The sequence below is a fragment of the Magallana gigas genome, chromosome 9 (genome assembly GCF_963853765.1).
Source record: "Magallana gigas chromosome 9, xbMagGiga1.1, whole genome shotgun sequence".
NCBI classification, from domain to species: Eukaryota; Metazoa; Mollusca; class Bivalvia; order Ostreida; family Ostreidae; genus Magallana; species Magallana gigas.
This window is the reverse complement of record NC_088861.1, coordinates 37,063,352-37,083,017: the sequence shown is the minus strand read 5'-3', so window position 1 is coordinate 37,083,017 and position 19,666 is coordinate 37,063,352. Positions and strand designations below refer to the sequence as shown.

Sequence of the window (19,666 nt, the reverse complement as noted above, 5' to 3'; positions counted from 1 at the left end):
TTTAAAAAATCTTCTTCTCAAGAACCACTGCACCAGAAATGCCAATATTTACACAAAAGCTTGTATATATAGTGAAGATTCTAAATTGTAAAAATCGTGACCCTTGGACCAAAACTGGGGCCCCAGGCGGGGTTCAAAGTTTAACATAGAAATACATAGGAAATATTAAAAAATCTTCTTCTCAAGAACCACTGCACCAGAAATGCCAATATTTACACAAAAGCTTGTATATATAGTGAAGACTCTAAATTGTAAAAATCGTGACCCTCGGACCAAAACTGGGGCCCCAGGCGGGGTTCAAAGTTTAACATAGAAATACATAGGAAAATGTTTAAAAAATCTTCTTCTCAAGAACCACTGCACCAGAAATGCCAATATTTACACAAAAGCTTGTATATATAGTGAAGATTCTAAATTGTAAAAATCGTGACCCTCGGACCAAAACTGGGGCCCCAGGCGGGGTTCAAAGTTTAACATAAAAATACATAGGAAAATGTTTAAAAAATCTTCTCCTCAAGAACCACTGCACCAGAAATGCCAATATTTACACAAAAGCTTGTATATATAGTGAAGATTCTAAATTGTAAAAATCGTGACCCTCGGACCAAAACTGGGGCCCCAGGCGGGGTTCAAAGTTTAACATAAAAATACATAGGAAAATGTTTAAAAAATCTTCTCCTCAAGAACCACTGCACCAGAAATGCCAATATTTACACAAAAGCTTGTATATATAGTGAAGATTCTAAATTGTAAAAATCGTGACCCTCGGACCAAAACTGGGGCCCCAGGCGGGGTTCAAAGTTTAACATAGAAATACATAGGAAAATGTTTAAAAAATCTTCTTCTCAAGAACCACTGCACCAGAAATGCCAATATTTACACAAAAGCTTGTATATATAGTGAAGATTCTAAATTGTAAAAATCGTGACCCTTGGACCAAAACTGGGGCCCCAGGCGGGGTTCAAAGTTTAACATAGAAATACATAGGAAATATTAAAAAATCTTCTTCTCAAGAACCACTGCACCAGAAATGCCAATATTTACACAAAAGCTTGTATATATAGTGAAGACTCTAAATTGTAAAAATCGTGACCCTCGGACCAAAACTGGGGCCCCAGGCGGGGTTCAAAGTTTAACATAAAAATACATAGGAAAATGTTTAAAAAATCTTCTTCTCAAGAACCACTGCACCAGAAATGCCAATATTTACACAAAAGCTTGTATATATAGTGAAGATTCTAAATTGTAAAAATCGTGACCCTCGGACCAAAACTGGGGCCCCAGGCGGGGTTCAAAGTTTAACATAGAAATACATAGGAAAATGTTTAAAAAATCTTCTCAAGAACCACTGCACCAGAAATGCCAATATTTACACAAAAGCTTGTATGTATAATGAAGATTCTAAATTGTAGAGATCGTGACCCTCGGACCAAAACTGGGGCCCCAGGCGGGGTTCAAAGTTTAACATAGAACTACATATGAAAAATGTTTAAAAATTTTTTTCTCAAGATCCACTTCACCAAAAATGCCAATACCATACACAAAAGGTTGTATATATAGTGAAGATTGTAAAAATCGTGACCCCCGAACAAAAAGTGGGGCCCCAGTAGGGGTTTAGATTTTAACATATATAGGAAAATGTTTTAAAATCTTCTTCTCAAGAACTATAGTGCAACTAATTGGGATATTACTATGCATACATGTACATCCTTAAATAATGTAGATTCAAAAAATTGTAACTCCCGGACAATTGATGGGCACCAAGAGGGGTTCAAAATTTAAACATTTAAAAAAACATAAAGGAAAAGTTTAAAAATTTTCTTCTCAAGAACTACAATGTTTTAGGTTGTTGAATTTCTATGCATGCATCCTTCGCTTATGTAGATTCCTAATTGGTAAAATCGTGACCCCCGGACCAATACTGGGGCCCCAAGATGGGGTCAAAGTTTATTATAGAAATATAAAGGTAACATGTTATAAAATCTTCTTCTCAAGAACTACAATGCTTCAATTTGTGAGATTACTATCATGCATACAACCTTGGATAATGACGGTTCGACAGTTTTAAAATAGCGACCCCTGGACTTATACTAGAGACCCAAGATGGGTTTAAAGTTAAATGTAGAAGTACCGGTATATATGGAAAATGTTTAAAAATCTTCTTTTCGAGAACTACAATGCATCAATTTATCAGATAACTACGTAAGCACCCTCAAATAGTGTAGATTTGAAATTATAAAAGCCGTGACCTCAATCTAATACTGGGGCCCCAAGATGTGTTCAAAGTTTAGCATAGAAATATAGAGGGAAAATGTTGAAAAATCTCTTTCTAGGGAACTATAATGCTTCAGCTTGTGAGATAACTATGCAAGCATCCTTAAATAATGTAGATTCCAAATAATTAAAACTTTAGCACTGGACTAATACTGTGGCCCCAAGAGGGGTTCAAAGTTTAACATAGAAAGATATATTGAAAATGTTTTTAAAAAATTTTTCTCGAGAACTATAATGCTACAGTTTGTGAGATTACTATGCAAGGATCCTCAAATTGTGTAAACTCTAATGAAGTGGAACCAAGAGTTATCTTTCTTGATGTTCTGTACAGTCTGAGAGTTATTCCTCTTGAAGTGGAACTCTTCTACGTTCAGTTTTTCAGGTTGTGTACGTGCGGTCCCACCGCAGTGCTACACATTTTCATTCCTATGTTACTATTTATGTTGTTCAAGCCAACCATAAACCTCGGACCATAACTGGGTCCCCAGAAAGGGGTTCAATGTTTAAAATAGAAAAAGCATATGCTACGAAATGTAATGTTACAAGGAACTGCTGTTCAGGTGAGCGATGTGGCCCATGGGCCTCTTGTTATTTTTACAACATTCATATTCAACGTCATATAAAATTAATTGAATTTATTGTGTACTGGTGATCATAGTGTGTTGCTTGGGAGTTCATTGTTTAGCTAATAAGAGATTTGATTGGTTCACTGTGAGCTGATTTGATTGGTTCACTGTGAGCTGATTTGACTGATTGACTGTGAGCTGATTTGATTGGTTGACTTTCTAGGCATGTGGATTGGTTAAAAACCTAGCTCTGATGACTCACATCACCACAGACATGGAGGAGGACCCCATCATCCGCCTGGCCTTCAATCTGGGGGTGGAAGACATACAGCTGCTCAGTGGGGAAGAGATGACCAGCTCCAGGGTCTATCTGGTCTTCCTTAATGGTAAGTTAGGGGACTTCAAAAGGTTGCTTTTCTTTAACACAATTCTAAATTTTCTAAGGATACAATACATGCATGTTAGCTGAATGAATTCAAGTTTATTTAGTTAACATTAAGGCCAAGATTACAATTAAGACAAAATATAATTACCAGTGTAGGAATTATACTGCTGTTTGGGGTTTGATTTTGTAATTGCACCTGTTCACTATTCCACAGGTAACATTTTAGGGGTGATCCGTGACCACAAGAAACTTGTACGGACTTTCCGGTTGATGCGACGGTCGGGGTACATCAGTGAGTTTGTGTCTGTGTGCACAAACCATACCCACAAGTGTGTCTACATCTCCACAGACGGAGGAAGATTGTGTAGGTAAGTTACACAGGTGTGTCTACATCTCCACAGATGGAGGAAGATTGTGTAGGTAAGTTACACAGGTGTGTCTACATCTCTACAGACAGAGGAAGTTTGTGTAGGTAAGATACACAGGTGTGTACACATCTCTACATACAGAGGAAGACTGTGTAGGTAAGTTACACAGGTGTGTATACATCTCAAATGAAGAAGGAAGATTGTTTAGGTACATGTAAGTTACACAGTTGTGTCTACATCACCAATGATGGAGGAAGATTGTGCAGGTGTGTGAAGTATGTAGACAAAGCTTTCAAATTAGTGAACAAGTGTCAAAGCAAGTCAGATCAAGTTTTCTAAAGCTGCTACTTTTTTATGGATATTTACATTTATATGTTCATTCATTCTTTGAATTTTCTTTGATAGAGACAGACATAATATATGAAGCTCACCATATTTTTAAAGTGATTTTCATTAAATATGTCAAACACAAGACATGTTCACATCAAATTTCTTTTTCTTTAAAGAAGAATGAATTTCAAGTGATTATCATTAAATGTTTTAAATACTAATCGAATTTAATTATTCACAATCTATTTAGAGAAAAATGAAATTATGATCAATTATAATTATACAATTAAGAAATGAACTCAATGTCTACCCAAGTTATACTCGTATAACCTGGGTTGGGGCAATTTACGCTTTATAATCCGCGAAGCGGATTATAAAAAAGCGTAAATTGCTCCAACCCAGGTTATACGAGTATAACTTGGGTAGATATTGAGTTCATTCCTTATAATTTAATTTTCTGGAATTTGCTGTACAAATTGAGTCCGTTTTACTTTTAAAAATGATATAAATCTGTTCAAAATTCATACGTAACGTCAAGTGAATTAGTACGTTGGTGCATTGTGACGTGTCTTGTGACGTGCAAACCAGGTTATACAAATTTAACTAAATTTTTCTATCCAATCAAATGCCGCGTTACAACCAGAAATAAATTATTATACAATATTTTGTAGGCCTTATATCATTGTACAGAAGGGACAGCCTCTTGTTAAACAGAGACACATAGAGGAGCTGACTCAGGGGTTCAGGTGAGGCTGGATTTTCATAGGACATTTAATGTGTGCTTGATTAGGTACATGTTTATCAAGACTAATGTAGGACTGAGTTATATGTACTGCTAGTGTAATAGACTAATGTAGGACTGAGTTATATGTACTGCTAGTGTAATAGACTAATGTAGGACTGAGTTATATGTACTGCTAGTGTAATAGACTAATGTAGGACTGAGTTATATGTACTGCTAGTGTAATAGACTAATGTAGGACTGAGTTATATGTACTGCTAGTGTAATAGACTAATGTAGGACTGAGTTATATGTACTGCTAGTGTAATAAAAGAGGAGGAAGTCCACCACTAGGCTCGAACTCGGGACCCCTCAGTTTAAAAACCAACGCTCTACCGACTAGTGCTGAAACGAATGTTTTGAATATTCGCGAATGAAAAGTAAATTTCTAATATTCGTGTCATTTCGTTACGATGGAAAAGAAGTTAGATTTGGGAGCATTTTAGTCTAAATGAAAGTAAAGACAAAGCCATTTGCAAACTCTGATCTATGACTGCCATACTTGTTTACATTGAAAGTAAAAGCACGTACGGTTTACATTGTGCAGAGACAAACATTCTGGATTTTTCGATTCATATTAGGTGATGAAGAAATATTTTGGTAAAATGTTTGAACAAGTGCGAGTGTTAATTAAGATTGAAAGGTACATTGTAGGATTTTTTAAAAAGATGTACGATATAATTTGTTCTTTAATTTTAAATATTCAGGACATTTTCCGGAATTAAGGTTGTTATTGGGTTTTTTAAATACTATGATATCGAACATGGCGGAAATATTTGGACTGACTTACGAAGTTATCAATCGGTCTCATACAGGAGTCAGGGCCAGGCACGTAGCATCGTTTTTGAAAGTGGGGGGGGCCAGACCCATCCAAAAAATCTTGACAAGCAAAAAAGGGAAATTTAAAGTTTCCCAAAAATCTTCAAAATCCTAATCCTGCAGTATTTTATTAAAAGATTGAAGTAAAAAAAACTTTTGATTGTAGTTGATGGAGAATAATGAAAAATTATATCATATAAACATTATTTGCATACAAAGTACATGCATGTACCTATAATTCTATGGATACTCATAATGTCAACTTCAAACTAACTTGTTTAAGCAGTTTACACATACAATCACACAGTAATATAAACTATCAAACATGCTTAATACCTTGTAGATGACGTCTACGAATATTCGAATACGAATCGAATAACACGAACGAATATTGGAATATTGATTTATGGTATTCGTTTCAGCACTACTACCGACTGAGCTAAAGGGTTAACCCACTAGCTAGTGCTAGTAGGAGCATGGCAGTACTGAGCCTTTACTGTGGTTTCATTAATATTCAAGGGTATCAATTTTCGTGGATAAAGTGAAAATCACAGTTTCAAGGATATGTAAATTCGTGGCCAATGACCCTATCAATACAAAATGTTAATAGAAATTGCACTTCAATGAACACTTAATTTTGTGGATCAACTTAATAACAAAATCCATGAAAATTGGTATTCAACGAATATTTATGAAACCACAGTATATACACACTATTACACTAGGAAGGATTTAGATTTGGATTATCATCATAAATAAATGATATACCGGTACTTTGCATAAAGAACTATTTTGATTTCATCAATAATGGGTTCAGCAATAATTTTTGGGGTATTGAAGTACTGGTATGTGCATGACGTGACTTTTGATGTTATTGAGAGGACCTTTGTCCACATATTTATATATTGTCAAACAGTAAATTTTAAATTCAGGATTCACAGGATGGCTTGCTTTATAATGTTCTCTTTTCTTGGATTGCAGAAGTTTTGATGACTTCCTGAAGGAGGGACTGGTGGAATACCTGGACGTGAATGAGGAGAACGACTGTATGATCTCACTGTACGAGTCAGGAATCACCAGGTAAGACAGGGAGTCCTCAAACTCGGTCATCCTACAACTCATGACATCCTCAAACTCAGGACATCCTACAACTCATGACATCCTCAAACTTAGGACATCCTACAACTCATGACATCCTCAAACTTAGGACATCCTACAACTCATGACATTCTCACACTCAGGACATCCTACAACTCATGACATCCTCACACTCAGGACATCCTACAACTCATGACATCCTCACACTCAGGACATCCTACAACTCATGACATCCTCACACTCAGGACATCCTACAACTCAATGACATGATTAACTATAATCATCCCAAAGATCTTTTCAACGTAAGCCTCTAATTGATTATGAGAGCTCACATATATTCTGTCTTTTTTTTATAAAGGGAAACAACTCATCTGGAGATCGAACCGTTCACCATTCTGGGAGTCTGTGCGGGATTGATTCCCTACCCCCATCACAACCAGTCCCCCAGGAACACCTACCAGTGTGCCATGGGCAAGCAAGCGATGGGTGAGGGGTCAAACAGGAGTCTATAGCTCCTTCTTTTATTTATACTAGTCGTCCAGACACTCTCATTGGCCCCATGATGTCTATCATCAGTAAAATAATTCCAGAAATACTCATGGCAGCCCTCACCTTCCTTTCTATATAATGATGTCTTATTAATACTGTACCATCCTTGATCTTAATTTTCTCTTCAACTTTTTGTTTCATCTATAATATTTTTCCAAAAAGGATGTTTTCATTTCTTTAGAAATATTTGCATTAATGAAAATTAATTTAAAAAAAAAATTATTTATTGTTTAAATTAAACTTTAATCCATTGTGCAAGGAGATTCAGTATTCCAAATATGAACTTGTGTTAATTATATGGACATACAGGTACACATGTACCATTGCGATAACATAGACACTTTGACATACAAGTATTTGTTGTTTTATGTTATCTAATAAGTACATGTATGTACATACATGTAAATTGATACACAGGTACCATTGGATATAACCAGAAGAATCGTATAGACACACATGATGTACTTGTTGTTTTATATATCTAGTATATATATATATATATACAGGTACCATTGGATATAACCAGAGGAATCGTATAGACACTTTGATGTACTTGTTGTGCTACCCACAGGCACCTCTAGTCAAATCTAAGGTAAGTCAAATTATCCAAAACAGCTGATTTACATGTGTCTCTTCAATAGACAGGGTATGCTATTGCTCTGCAAATGTAGTTTTGGTTAGACCTCAGTAAAATACAATTTATTATATCAAACCAATTAAAAAATAAAAAACTAATTTCGAGAAAGAATGTAGGTTGGTCATGACAAATGAACTTGAAGGTAGAAAAGTCAAGTCACTATATTATATATTAACTAATTTCTTGACAATTGTCAGACTTCAACATGATTGACCTCTACTGATGTTTGGTCAGAGGTCATTTGAAGCTTACGAAATAAATGAAAATTTAGAAAAACATCTACCAGTACTAAATGAACCACATTTTATGCCCTAAAAGAGGATTATTTCTAATTGTTTTGATTACTGAGTTTACTGATTCTTATAAACCACAGTTTGTCACTCCTTCTCATGGTTTTCAGACAATTGAGCTTATCCACTTTGACAAGTTACCGGCCGGACAAAATACCACCGTTGCAGTGATGAGTTTCAGCGGCTACGACATTGAGGACGCCCTTGTCCTGAACAAAGCTTCTCTTGATAGAGGTCAGTTTATCAATCACTTCTGTGCTAACTCAGATACTAGCAGGAAAAGTGATCTTTTTTTTCTTGATATTTTTTTCAGACCTTAGCAATATTAATAGTAAAATATGTATCTTTGTTTTGATGTTAAGAAATGTAGCGGTTACTAGTGGTGTATCATTTTGTTGATGTTAAGAAATGTAGCGGTTACTAGTGGTGTATCATTTTGTTGATGTTAAGAAATGTAGCGGTTAATTGTGGTGTATCATTTTGTTGATGTTAAGAAATGTAGCAGTTAATTGTGGTGTATCATTTTGTTGATGTTAAGAATTATAGTGGTTACTTGCGATGTAATGATTAATGATGATTAATTGCATAGATTGTATTATATATGGCAGTTATTTGTGGTATACATGTGGTTTCTGTGTCTGCTGTTTGGGCGGTGTCTGGTGTACAGACAATGAAATTTGTCTCATCTCAGTCTGTATTTTGGGGGGGGGGGGGCTGTGCACCAGTGCATTGATGTTTTGATATGCAGTGTCTCCTTGAGGGGTATAATTATGTGGTTTCTGTTTCAGGTTTTGGGCGGTGTCTAGTGTACAGGAAGCAAGCCTGCACCCTGAAGCGCTACACCAACCAGAGCTTTGACAAGGTGATGGGACCGATGGTGGATGCCAGCACCCACAAACCTATCTGGAAACACGAGGCTCTTGACTCCGACGGAATCTGCTCGCCAGGTCAGGATTTATATTGAATAAATTTGGTTCATTTTGTGATGATCAGATTTTTGGGGTTTTTTTTTCATAGTTACTTCCACATCTTTATTAAATATCAAATTCTGGATTTACAGTACTGTAAGAAAAGGAATTAAATGTAGAATGGTACCTTATAAGATATCATATGATAATAATATTTGAATGTATGGAATGCAAATAGATCACTAATTAAAAATAATGTTATGGGATTGTTTGACCAGGGGAGAGAATGGAAAACCGGCAGGTGCTTGTCAACAAATGGATGCCCACTGTGACAATGAATCCAATCCAACAGTCGCCCACAACTCAGGGACCTCCACAGGGGCCAGAGTATAGGGAGGTCCCCATAACGTAAGTAATAACATCACTTCTATATATAACCCCAGGGGCCAGAGTATAGGGAGGTCCCCATAACGTAAGTAATAACATCACTTCTATATATAACCCCAGGGGCCAGAGTATAGGAAGGTCCCCATAACGTAAGTAATAACATTCCTTCTATATATAACCCCAGGGGCCAGAGTATAGGAAGGTCCCCATAACGTAAGTAATAACATTCCTTCTATATATAACCCCAGGGGCCAGAGTATAGGAAGGTCCCCATAACGTAAGTAATAACATTCCTTCTATATATAACCCCAGGGGCTGGAGTATAGGGAGGTTCCCATAACGTTAGTAATAACATCCCTTCTATATATAACCCCAGGGGCTGGAGTATAGGGAGGTTCCCATAACGTTAGTAATAACATCCCTTCTATATATAACCCCAGGGGCCAGAGTATAGGGAGGTTCCCATAACGTAAGTAATAACATCCCTTCTATATATAACCCCAGGGACCAGAGTATAGGGAGGTCCCCATAACGTAAGTAATAACATCCCTTCTATATATAACCCCAGGGACCAGAGTATAGGGAGGTTCCCACAACGTAAGTAATAACATCACTTCTATGTATAACCCCAGGGGCCAGAGTATAGGGAGGTCCCCATAACGTAAGTAATCACAGCACTTCTATATATATAACCCCAGGGGCCAGAGTATAGGAAGGTCCCCATCACGTAAGTAATAACATCACTTCTATATATAACCCCAGGGGCCGTAGTATAGGGAGGTCCCCATAACATAAGTAATAACATCACTTCTATATATAACCCCAGGGACCGTAGCATAGGGAGGTCCCCATAACGTAAGTAATAACATCACTTCTATATATAACCCCAGGGGCGGTAGCATAGGGAGGTCCCCATAACGTAAGTAATAACATCACTTCTATATATAACCCCAGGGGCCAGAGTATAGGAAGGTCCCCATAACGTAAGTAATAACATCCCTTCTATATATAACCCCAGGGGCCGTAATATAGGGAGGTCCACATAACGTAAGTAATAACATCCCATCTATATATAACCCCAGGGGCTGTAGTATAGGGAGGTCCCCATAACGTAAGTAATAACATCACTTCTATATATAACCCCAGGGACCGTAGTATAGGGAGGTCCCCATAACGTAAGTAATAACATCACTTCTATATATAACCCCAGGGGCCAGAGTATAGGGAGGTCCCCATAACGTAAGTAATAACATCACTTTTATAACCCCAGGGGCCAGAGTATAGGGTGTTCCCCATAACGTAAGTAATAACATCACTTCTATATATAACCCCAGGGGCCAGAGTATATAGGGAGGTCCCCATCACGTAAGTCATAACATCACTTCTATATCACCCCTGCGAATGTTATTGTCATTTAAATTTTAGACCACGTTGTTTTATTTGACCCTTTCAGTTTCGCAGTAAAAATCTTGCCTCGTGTTTTTAGTCTAGTTCATAGAATCTATAGGTACTATAGTAGTCAAATATTAAATCTAGAGGTTTATTGATTTTAAACTTTATCTTCATTAATTGGTGAATAAAATGTGTTCTAGAAATAAATGTGACAATACAAAAAATAGTTTTTGTCAGCTGTTGCAACAGTTAACATGCTAAGTAGAGATCCCCCCTGAGGATTAATTTTCGATCCGCGCCTGACCTAGTAATAGCATCAATAGTGAAACAGACTATACAATTTTATGCAGAATGTTCCTTGAAAATGACTCGATATACTAAGTTTTTATGCAAAACAGACATCCATTATTTTTTTTAAAACATGGTATTGCACACCACAAGCATCAAACATGGATATGATTTTATTAAGCCAAGCAATGTTTATATTTTCAACCACTCAACACGTGGTTGAACACGAACGATAACTCTGTTCTGAATATTATCGCTTAATATAAAAAACCGCTAAATGGTGAAATAAGACGAACTTATTAAAAGAATTTCATGTTTTAACATAAACCAAAGTAGGATACGATATGAAAAACGACCAGTACTTACGTATTTTGAGAATATTATCCAAACACTTATACTTCCGCTCGAAATTTCACAGGAACTGAACAAATCTCGGTGAAGTCTTGTGAACTTTCATTCGAGCACCTCTGGATTTATTACATACTTAGCAACGATAAAGAAAACATTCCGAACACATTCGCAGGGGTGTATATATAACCCCAAGGGCCAGAGTATAGGGTGGTCCCCATAACGTAAGTAATAACATCCCTTCTATATATAACCCCAGGGGCCAGAGTATAGGGAGGTCCCCATCACGTAAGTAATAGTGAGCGCAGCAAGAAGGCGCGAAACGCCGCTCATGAAGCAAGCACCATAGACAATGTGTACAAATGGAGGACATTCGAGTTGAGATCTGCACATTGTTCAAAGAAATTTTTATGAGGCCACGTGAAAAGGTTCTACATATCCCAATAATCCTTTGTGGTGCATAGAAACACGGTGGAACAGGAAGCGTTTCTAAGGAATATCCTTGCCTGTAAATCACATACATCTTTTTCATTTAGCAATTAAAAAAATCCTTTAAAACACTATAGTAAGCAACACATATGCTGACGTAAAAAAAACCTGTACCTATCTGAACTTTTGCTGACATATATTTTCATTCCACATATATTTTGCATTTAAAGCTACTGCAGATATAGCACCATAACACAGACAGGGTACTAAAAGGTTAAATCACGAGTTTTAATTGTGACGTCACAAACCCTGATCGCTGATAAATACAACGTCACAAGCGAAAATCAAAGATCACGCTTGTGGCTGTTACTGTGGCTCTTCCATTAATTTGAACTTGCCCATAGGATAATACAGTAATTTGAGGTATAATTCGCATTTGCATACAACGCAAGAAGGTAAAAAAATGTAAATATAAGTATTAAATCCTTATTTTTTTAAAGATATAGTCTCATAACTGCAACGGTGTGTGCAAACAAATTTTCATAACGTGCTAACGCGCGTTATTCAATTTGTATGCACACACCGTTGCAGTTATGAGACTATATCTGTCAAAAAATAAGGATTCAATACTTAAATGATGTCATTTCCTTCCCTGAATTTATCTAATAATTTACGAGAACTGTCGGGAGCAAAAGAAAGTTAGGTATGATGTCATAGTGATCTCAGGCTATTTTTCTGGTGATAAATTTAGAGGTGGATCAAGTATTGCAATGGTGTCAGGTGGTGTAAGTACTCGCTATTTCAGTGTTAACGGCGACTCTTCGGCTGATTAGTTTTGTTTTGATAGATTTTTTGACTTAGTAAAAAGGATGATACACATCCAAGATCCAAGTTTAATTAATTGCATAAAAAAACGTCTTATTTTTATTAGACCTACATACAACCACGTCATTTGGTAAGTGAAAAAAAAAACAATAAACATTTAAAATTTCTATATGTTAGTTGCATTCGGTCAAACCTTAAAATAATATTGCCAATGGGATATCACACAGATAGGGGAGGGCACATGTCTAAAAGCATATATAGCATACAAAAATAAAAACATTAAAAAAAAAAATTGATAGAATTAATTAAAATTCAGATAACAACATTGAGGGAACAAAAGAGAAATAACACTGACAAGCAATTTATTGTTTACTGATTTTATTCATCAGTTCTTCCCCAAGCATTATTAAAAAGTAAAGGAATGATCATAGTACATGATTGTATTGCTTTAAAAAAAATCAAACGACTTTGTATTTTTAAAAATATTTTAATAACTCTGTTTTATATTTAATTAATGATTAGTGGTAGTTGGTTTGATGATGTATTTTAGTCTAGGGAGGGACAATTGGAATAAATGTTTTATGGTTCCTGGCGGGTGTAAAAGTATACGAGAAAAAAACAAAGATTAAGGTTGGAGCAAGTCCACAGGTATTTCACAATGATGAGAGATGTGTAGTTCCTTCTGCCTTTGCCCCAGTGGTCACACCGTAAAACATATTAACATCAATCCCATCTATATATTTACCGATATACATTGTATAACCCTAGAGGACATAATATACAGCGGTCTAGTTTATCACATAATTTATTTAGTTAGTTATGAAATCTCTTCAATATATGATCTCAGGAGTTGTAATTAGAGAAGTCTTCATTATGACAGTGTTTGGAGCTCTTAAGGTGTAATATCCCTCTGCTTTTAATTTTGCCATACATTTTTAAAAAAAATTCATATTGATTTTCATCAAAGTCAATATCAATCGATTCATATGAAACAAAGTTTAAGTGATGAAGCGCTGCTAGATTTTTCAAAAATTGATAATATGTCAAATCATGCTATGAAGAAAACTAGACATAGTGATTAGAAAAAGCAAAATGTTACCATCGCAGCATAAAATTAAAAATCTAAAATGTATATGAAAATAATAAACAGTTATATACATTTTCAATTCATATTACAAAACATATTGAAGCGCTGCATTTTAGTTCAGAATAGCACTTTGTTGTATAGGTTTGCAACAAAAATTGCTTTAATCAGCAAGAGTTATTTGACTATTGAAGGTTTTACATACATGTTTTACATACAGTGCATGATAAATTGACACAGTTTCTAAATTTTCGGAGAAGGTTTTCTGTTTTTAAATTTGGAGAAGATAATAGTAAATGGATATATATTTAAGAAATCCTAAAAATGTAAACCAGAGCATTTTGTTATTTAAAACAAAAAGTAATTGGTATGATATCAATTTAGGGATATATTGTCTTGAATCAAATGAGATATTAGGTGGGGGGTTTTTTCAATTTGTTTTCCAATATCTGCTCCCGCATAATAGAAAAGCCTTATTCAATTTTAAACATTTGAAATGCTATAAGTTTTAAACGATGATAACTAAGTCTAGAATTTGTAATTGGCTTGGTCACATTTTTCCCAATTATAATTTATTCAGCTCTGTGAACGAGCTTTAGATAGAGAAATAAAAATATTCCATCAAAATATTCTCTGGCCTTAAACATCAAACATGTACTGTACATGTACTGAACAAGTACATAAAATTTAGTTATATTTAAAAAAAAATTAATCCATCGGGAGGGGGGGAGGGGGAGGAATAGTCATGTAGATATTGCCTCATAAATACTTTATTATTATGATACTTTTCTTGCAATATTTTGTAAAAGTTTTCTTTACTTTTTTGCCCCCTGCTTCAAAAGAGACCTGGAGTTCAATTCGTTCCGTTCAAATTTTCTTTTTCTATATTTGAATTTAAATACCGTAAGTTTATCGTCTTCCAACATTAATTGGGACCCAGCACCACCTCCCTTGTTATTACATGCCTCAATAATTGTGTGTAAACAGAAACATTGTGATATTATTTTCTACAGAAGTTATCTCTCTTATCAGAGGGACATTCCACCTTAACTTCTTAATCAATGAATAAAACTAAATACCAGAATATAAATAATGATATATAAAGATTGTTGTTGCTGTCACATGTAGATATAAAGGAGCAGAGGCCTGTTACATTGAGAAGGTGCTGATTTCGTCCAATCCCGAGGAGGCTTTCTTAATCAAGATATTACAGCGACAGACGCGTCGGCCTGAGATTGGAGACAAATTCAGCAGCAGACAGGGTCAGAAAGGGTGAGTGGGATTCTTACCAACACAACAGAATGTCTACTGACTAGAAACTGAGTACAGACCTTATACAGGTTACAGGCACAAATGCAATTCATTAGACACCAGACATATCAGTGGTTTTGATTTATTTTTTAAATGTTTACTCTGTAATTTTTTACTTTATTTTACCTAAGTTATTCATAGGTAATGTATGGTGTTGTGTAAAATGTAAATTAGTTGATTAATATTATTGATATGAATTTCTCTATTGAACAAGTTTTTGAAATAGCTTCATACTCAAACTTCTTTTATTAGCTGTTTTACTTTTTGTTGCATTTTAGGGATGTAAGCTTTATTTTCTATTCTTTTAATTTTCTGCAGTGTTTGTGGATTAATTGTCCCACAAGAAGATATGCCATTCACTGATCTGGTAAATATAACATGTAGAAATGACTTGTAAAATTATATAGATCTGATTAATATAACATAAAGAAATAACTTGTAAAATTAATTGAGAACAGTGTCAAAGAAGAATTGTTTTCTCTTTTCTCTATTTGCATTCAAAAGTTATCTTTTGAGATGATTATTATTTTTTCACTTTTCCTTTTAGGGTATTTGTCCAGACATTGTAAGTATGAATTAGATTGAGTAGTTCCAAATAGGTTACATAAAAGTGTTGGATTGTTGGGGCTAATTTCAAACTTTATATTATATTGATTTAAGATATAGGAACATATTCAAACATAAAAGCTTAAATAATCAGATATTACATGTATTTTTATTAAATAACTACATGTATAACAAAAAACATCAGATTCAATATTTTAAAGTACATATAAATCTAAAAGGTAGTTTGTTGACCATCTCTTCACATTAGCACGAGATAATGTCAATGTTTAATCCCCTTTCTGTTTTATTCTGTAGATTAAAGTTACACGTCAAGAATGACATTCTTCTGTTCTATTCTGTAAATAATGAATCCCCATGGTTACCCATCCAAAATGAGGGTGATTCTTTGGTTTTATTTTGTAGATAATGAATCCCCATGGTTACCCGTCCAGAATGACGGTCGGTAAGCTGATGGAACTGTTGGGAAGTAAGGCCGGGGTCCTGGAAGGGAAATTCCACTACGGAACAGGTAATTGACAGTATTATTTCTCTGTGAAATGGAAGTAACAGAAAATATAATGATTGACATCTGTGGATTCCCTGGAAAATTCATTACAAAACTCATTACTCATTACAAACAAATTATTCCTAGAAGCCCTCCTGGAAACATTTTCTGAATCTGTGCATTGATAAACAAAACTTTGCTATATGTACCAATGCAGGATAAAAATTGTTAAAGCGTTTCTTGAATCTTGAAATAAAAACTAAGGTGCAGCTTAGAAAGTATTGAAAATTTTAATGCTTTAAGAATTTTTAAAAATTGTTTGGTACAAACATAAATATGCACCTCAGCCAGACACAAGACAGGCTTATTGTATGATGATCATCTATCTGTAATCAGTGACAAACATTTGTTAAATATCATTTATGAGGAGAGATTGTTTAGATGTCTTTAACTATAGTGAGATTTGTTAGAAACTCTGAACTCCTGTGTTTTTCATTCTTAAGTTTTGTGTTCTTTTAGCATTTGGTGGAGACAAAGTCTGTGATTTATCAGAGGATCTCGTAAAACATGGATTTAATTATCTCGGCAAGGACTTTGTAACCTCAGGAATAACTGGGTAAGCTGCCTGGTTTTTATGTACAAATATTCTCCAATACTCACCATGAATACTTACAATGATAGGTAAAAGTAGTATCACAAGTACTTGTATTTTAATTTTTATAAATTAATAATTCTGTTGTCTGAACTTTAGGGAGCCGCTGGAGGCCTACATATTCTTTGGCCCCATATACTATCAGAAACTGAAGCACATGGTTCTAGATAAGATGCATGCCCGAGCCAAGGGACCGAGAGCGGTACTGACTCGACAACCTACAGAGGGGCGATCTCGAGATGGAGGTCTGAGATTGGGCGAGATGGAACGAGATTGTCTCATTGGTTATGGTGCAAGGCAAGTTTATCAAACATAATTTTACAATGTTTGCTAAATATAAATTATTGTATGATCACAGTCTTAAGAACTTGGGGGAAAATGATAATGATTTCTGATGACAAAAAATTATCCCTGAGTTTTAGAAAAAAAGAACTTGTGGTATTAAAAATCATAATGAATATTCATCAAATAATCATCATCATGGAATATCGAAGTAACCATGAAGTGAGTGTTGATTCCTTTACAGCATGCTGCTACTGGAGAGACTGATGATATCTAGCGACGCCTTTGAGGTGGATGTATGCGGAGAATGTGGACTCCTGGGATACTCGGGCTGGTGCGAGTTCTGTAAATCCTCACGTCACGTCTCCACTCTCAAAATGCCGTACGCCTGTAAACTGTTGTTCCAAGAGTTACAGTCGATGAACATTGTGCCAAGACTATCTCTAAAACGTTACAATGAAGTCTAGTACATATATTACAGACACTATATTCCTACATGATTTTGTACAAGTTCACACTATTTTGTTGACAATAAATTGGAATCAGTAATGTACCTGATAACCACATGTTTATTTTTTATTGTCACCAATGTTTGAAAACCCAGAAGAGATAAAGAACACATTCTACCCCATGCAACAAGCTGTGGGGGGGGGGGGGATAAGATTTTTGGCCCATCCGTCAGTCAGTCTCTCTCAACATTTCAGGTACCAGTGAATCATCAAGGTGTCATATATTTTTGAAGAAAAAAAACGTGTATGATAGCAACAAAAAGGTCTTCCGTTCTTGTATTACATAATACATGTATTATTGATCTCAATTTTTTTTATAGAAACTACTTTCATCAAAAACAAATAAATAGTTTAAAGATATCTACATACGTAGGTCTATCTTTCCTCAAAGTTTGGTTGTTAAGTCTCTGCCAAATCTGAGATCTCGTTGAGACAAGGCTTTGTCTCGGGTCCGGAAACGGACAAACGGAAGCGCTCAATGAAAATTAAAATTTAATTCTTGTACATTTACTTAATGTATATCGTTGTTCATTGTCTAACTAAAACAGTCAAAGAAGAAACAACCAAATTGATTTAAAACTTTTGTTTTAACAGTTCCGGTGAGAACTGGAAGTGACGGTTGACAAAATGAAACCCGTCGAACATATCTTCAACCAAATATCTATCATCCACAAACGTTTTTTCTTTTGATCACTTACAGTTTCTGAGATCTCGCGGGTACAATATTTGAAAAAAGAAAGCTAAATTTTTTGTTTATTTAACATTGCATAGACATAAGTAAAGTTGTGTGTGTATACCGATTTTGGAAATTTCCTCGAAACAAAAATATGTGAAGACCTTTACTTAAATATTAAAATTAGAATATTAAATTCTAAATTTTACATATTCTTACACTTTTACAAAATCAAACACATATATTAGAACAACGTTTTATTAAAGATGTAACCATTTTTAGCCGGGTTTTCCAACGGAAAAATCCGGTTATTAAAATGGTGGGTGGGTGGGCGGCTGCCAAAAAGGGTACCCTCATTGTACGGATAACTCCTCCTACAGTTTTCAAGATAGGAAGTTGTTCTTTTGCAGATCAATTGTACATATATTAGAGTTGTGCATATTGCTAGGATTTTGATTTCCGATAATTTATGAAAAAAATACCAGCTTTTGAACTTAGTCATTTTTTGGCAAAATATTGCATATAGGGTACTCCATTTCACTGGATACGGGTTGACATGGATTATAGATACAGTTCACATAAAAGAAAACCCGGATTGCTGTCACATTGACAGCTTTTCACTTGTTTCAACAATTTAACTTTATTTCAGTATTGATAAATATTAAAAGAACTCAATATACGTAACAGGGAAAAGCGCTTATATTGTACTTACATAATAAGTCACTGTTTAAGATATGACAAATGTTTGTACTGGTATTTGTACATGAGACCTTTTTATTTTTTACATACAGACACTTAATAAATTCTAACTGGTAGCTAAGGTATAATTTCTTATGTAACATAATGTTAGAATATAGCACTTGTAAATCATCTTTTTAAAGGTATCTAAGAAATTGTATATAGTTTAAATTTGAATAAAATTAAGCAGTGTGATTGACTGATTGTCATGACCGGCCGTTAATTAAATTATTTTAAAATAATGATGAAAATTTGACCGTGGGTTTGAGATTATTTGTTTATTTGACAGATGTGAAAATTGATAAAAATCCTAAATAATGTAATCACATTTGACCTTAAACCTTTTGATATGACCTTGAAATTTGATAGGCATAAAATCTGAACACTGCATGGTGATGCTTGTGTTCAAATTTGTAAGTCTTTACTATCACTATATGAACGGAACACAAGTTGCTCAATTTTAAATGATACAAGGCTAAATTGCACAAAAATCAAACGAACAACATTCAAATGTAATTTCTCGGGCGTTTCCTCTTGTTTTACATATTAGATAACATTTATTTGATTCAAAATCATTTCGATATTTGATATCTGTTACTGTATACATTTAGATATATATTATTACATTATCATATTAATATGAAAACTTCTAGTTCAGACAGATACAACTATAAGTTTATGCACAGTTAGCC

The 19,666-nt window shown here is 34.8% G+C and overlaps 1 protein-coding gene across 1 annotated transcript in view; it reads left to right on the top strand.

Annotated features, from left to right (window-relative positions):
• The window catches only part of LOC105329503 (DNA-directed RNA polymerase III subunit RPC2), a 28,776-nt gene extending 11,161 nt beyond the window's left edge, over positions 1 to 17,615 (top strand). The window contains exons 14-29 of the mRNA XM_066070901.1: positions 3,064 to 3,226; positions 3,440 to 3,593; positions 4,595 to 4,669; positions 6,505 to 6,603; positions 6,980 to 7,107; positions 7,677 to 7,762; positions 8,208 to 8,331; positions 8,886 to 9,044; positions 9,284 to 9,413; positions 14,887 to 15,030; positions 15,388 to 15,436; positions 15,617 to 15,634; positions 16,039 to 16,144; positions 16,640 to 16,736; positions 16,872 to 17,069; positions 17,299 to 17,615. Of these exons, the coding sequence (XP_065926973.1) occupies positions 3,064 to 3,226; positions 3,440 to 3,593; positions 4,595 to 4,669; positions 6,505 to 6,603; positions 6,980 to 7,107; positions 7,677 to 7,762; positions 8,208 to 8,331; positions 8,886 to 9,044; positions 9,284 to 9,413; positions 14,887 to 15,030; positions 15,388 to 15,436; positions 15,617 to 15,634; positions 16,039 to 16,144; positions 16,640 to 16,736; positions 16,872 to 17,069; positions 17,299 to 17,521 (1,953 nt within the window). The 3' untranslated portion in view covers positions 17,522 to 17,615. The remainder of the gene's footprint in view (positions 1 to 3,063; positions 3,227 to 3,439; positions 3,594 to 4,594; positions 4,670 to 6,504; positions 6,604 to 6,979; positions 7,108 to 7,676; positions 7,763 to 8,207; positions 8,332 to 8,885; positions 9,045 to 9,283; positions 9,414 to 14,886; positions 15,031 to 15,387; positions 15,437 to 15,616; positions 15,635 to 16,038; positions 16,145 to 16,639; positions 16,737 to 16,871; positions 17,070 to 17,298) is intronic.
• The last annotated feature ends 2,051 nt before the right edge of the window (positions 17,616 to 19,666 follow it).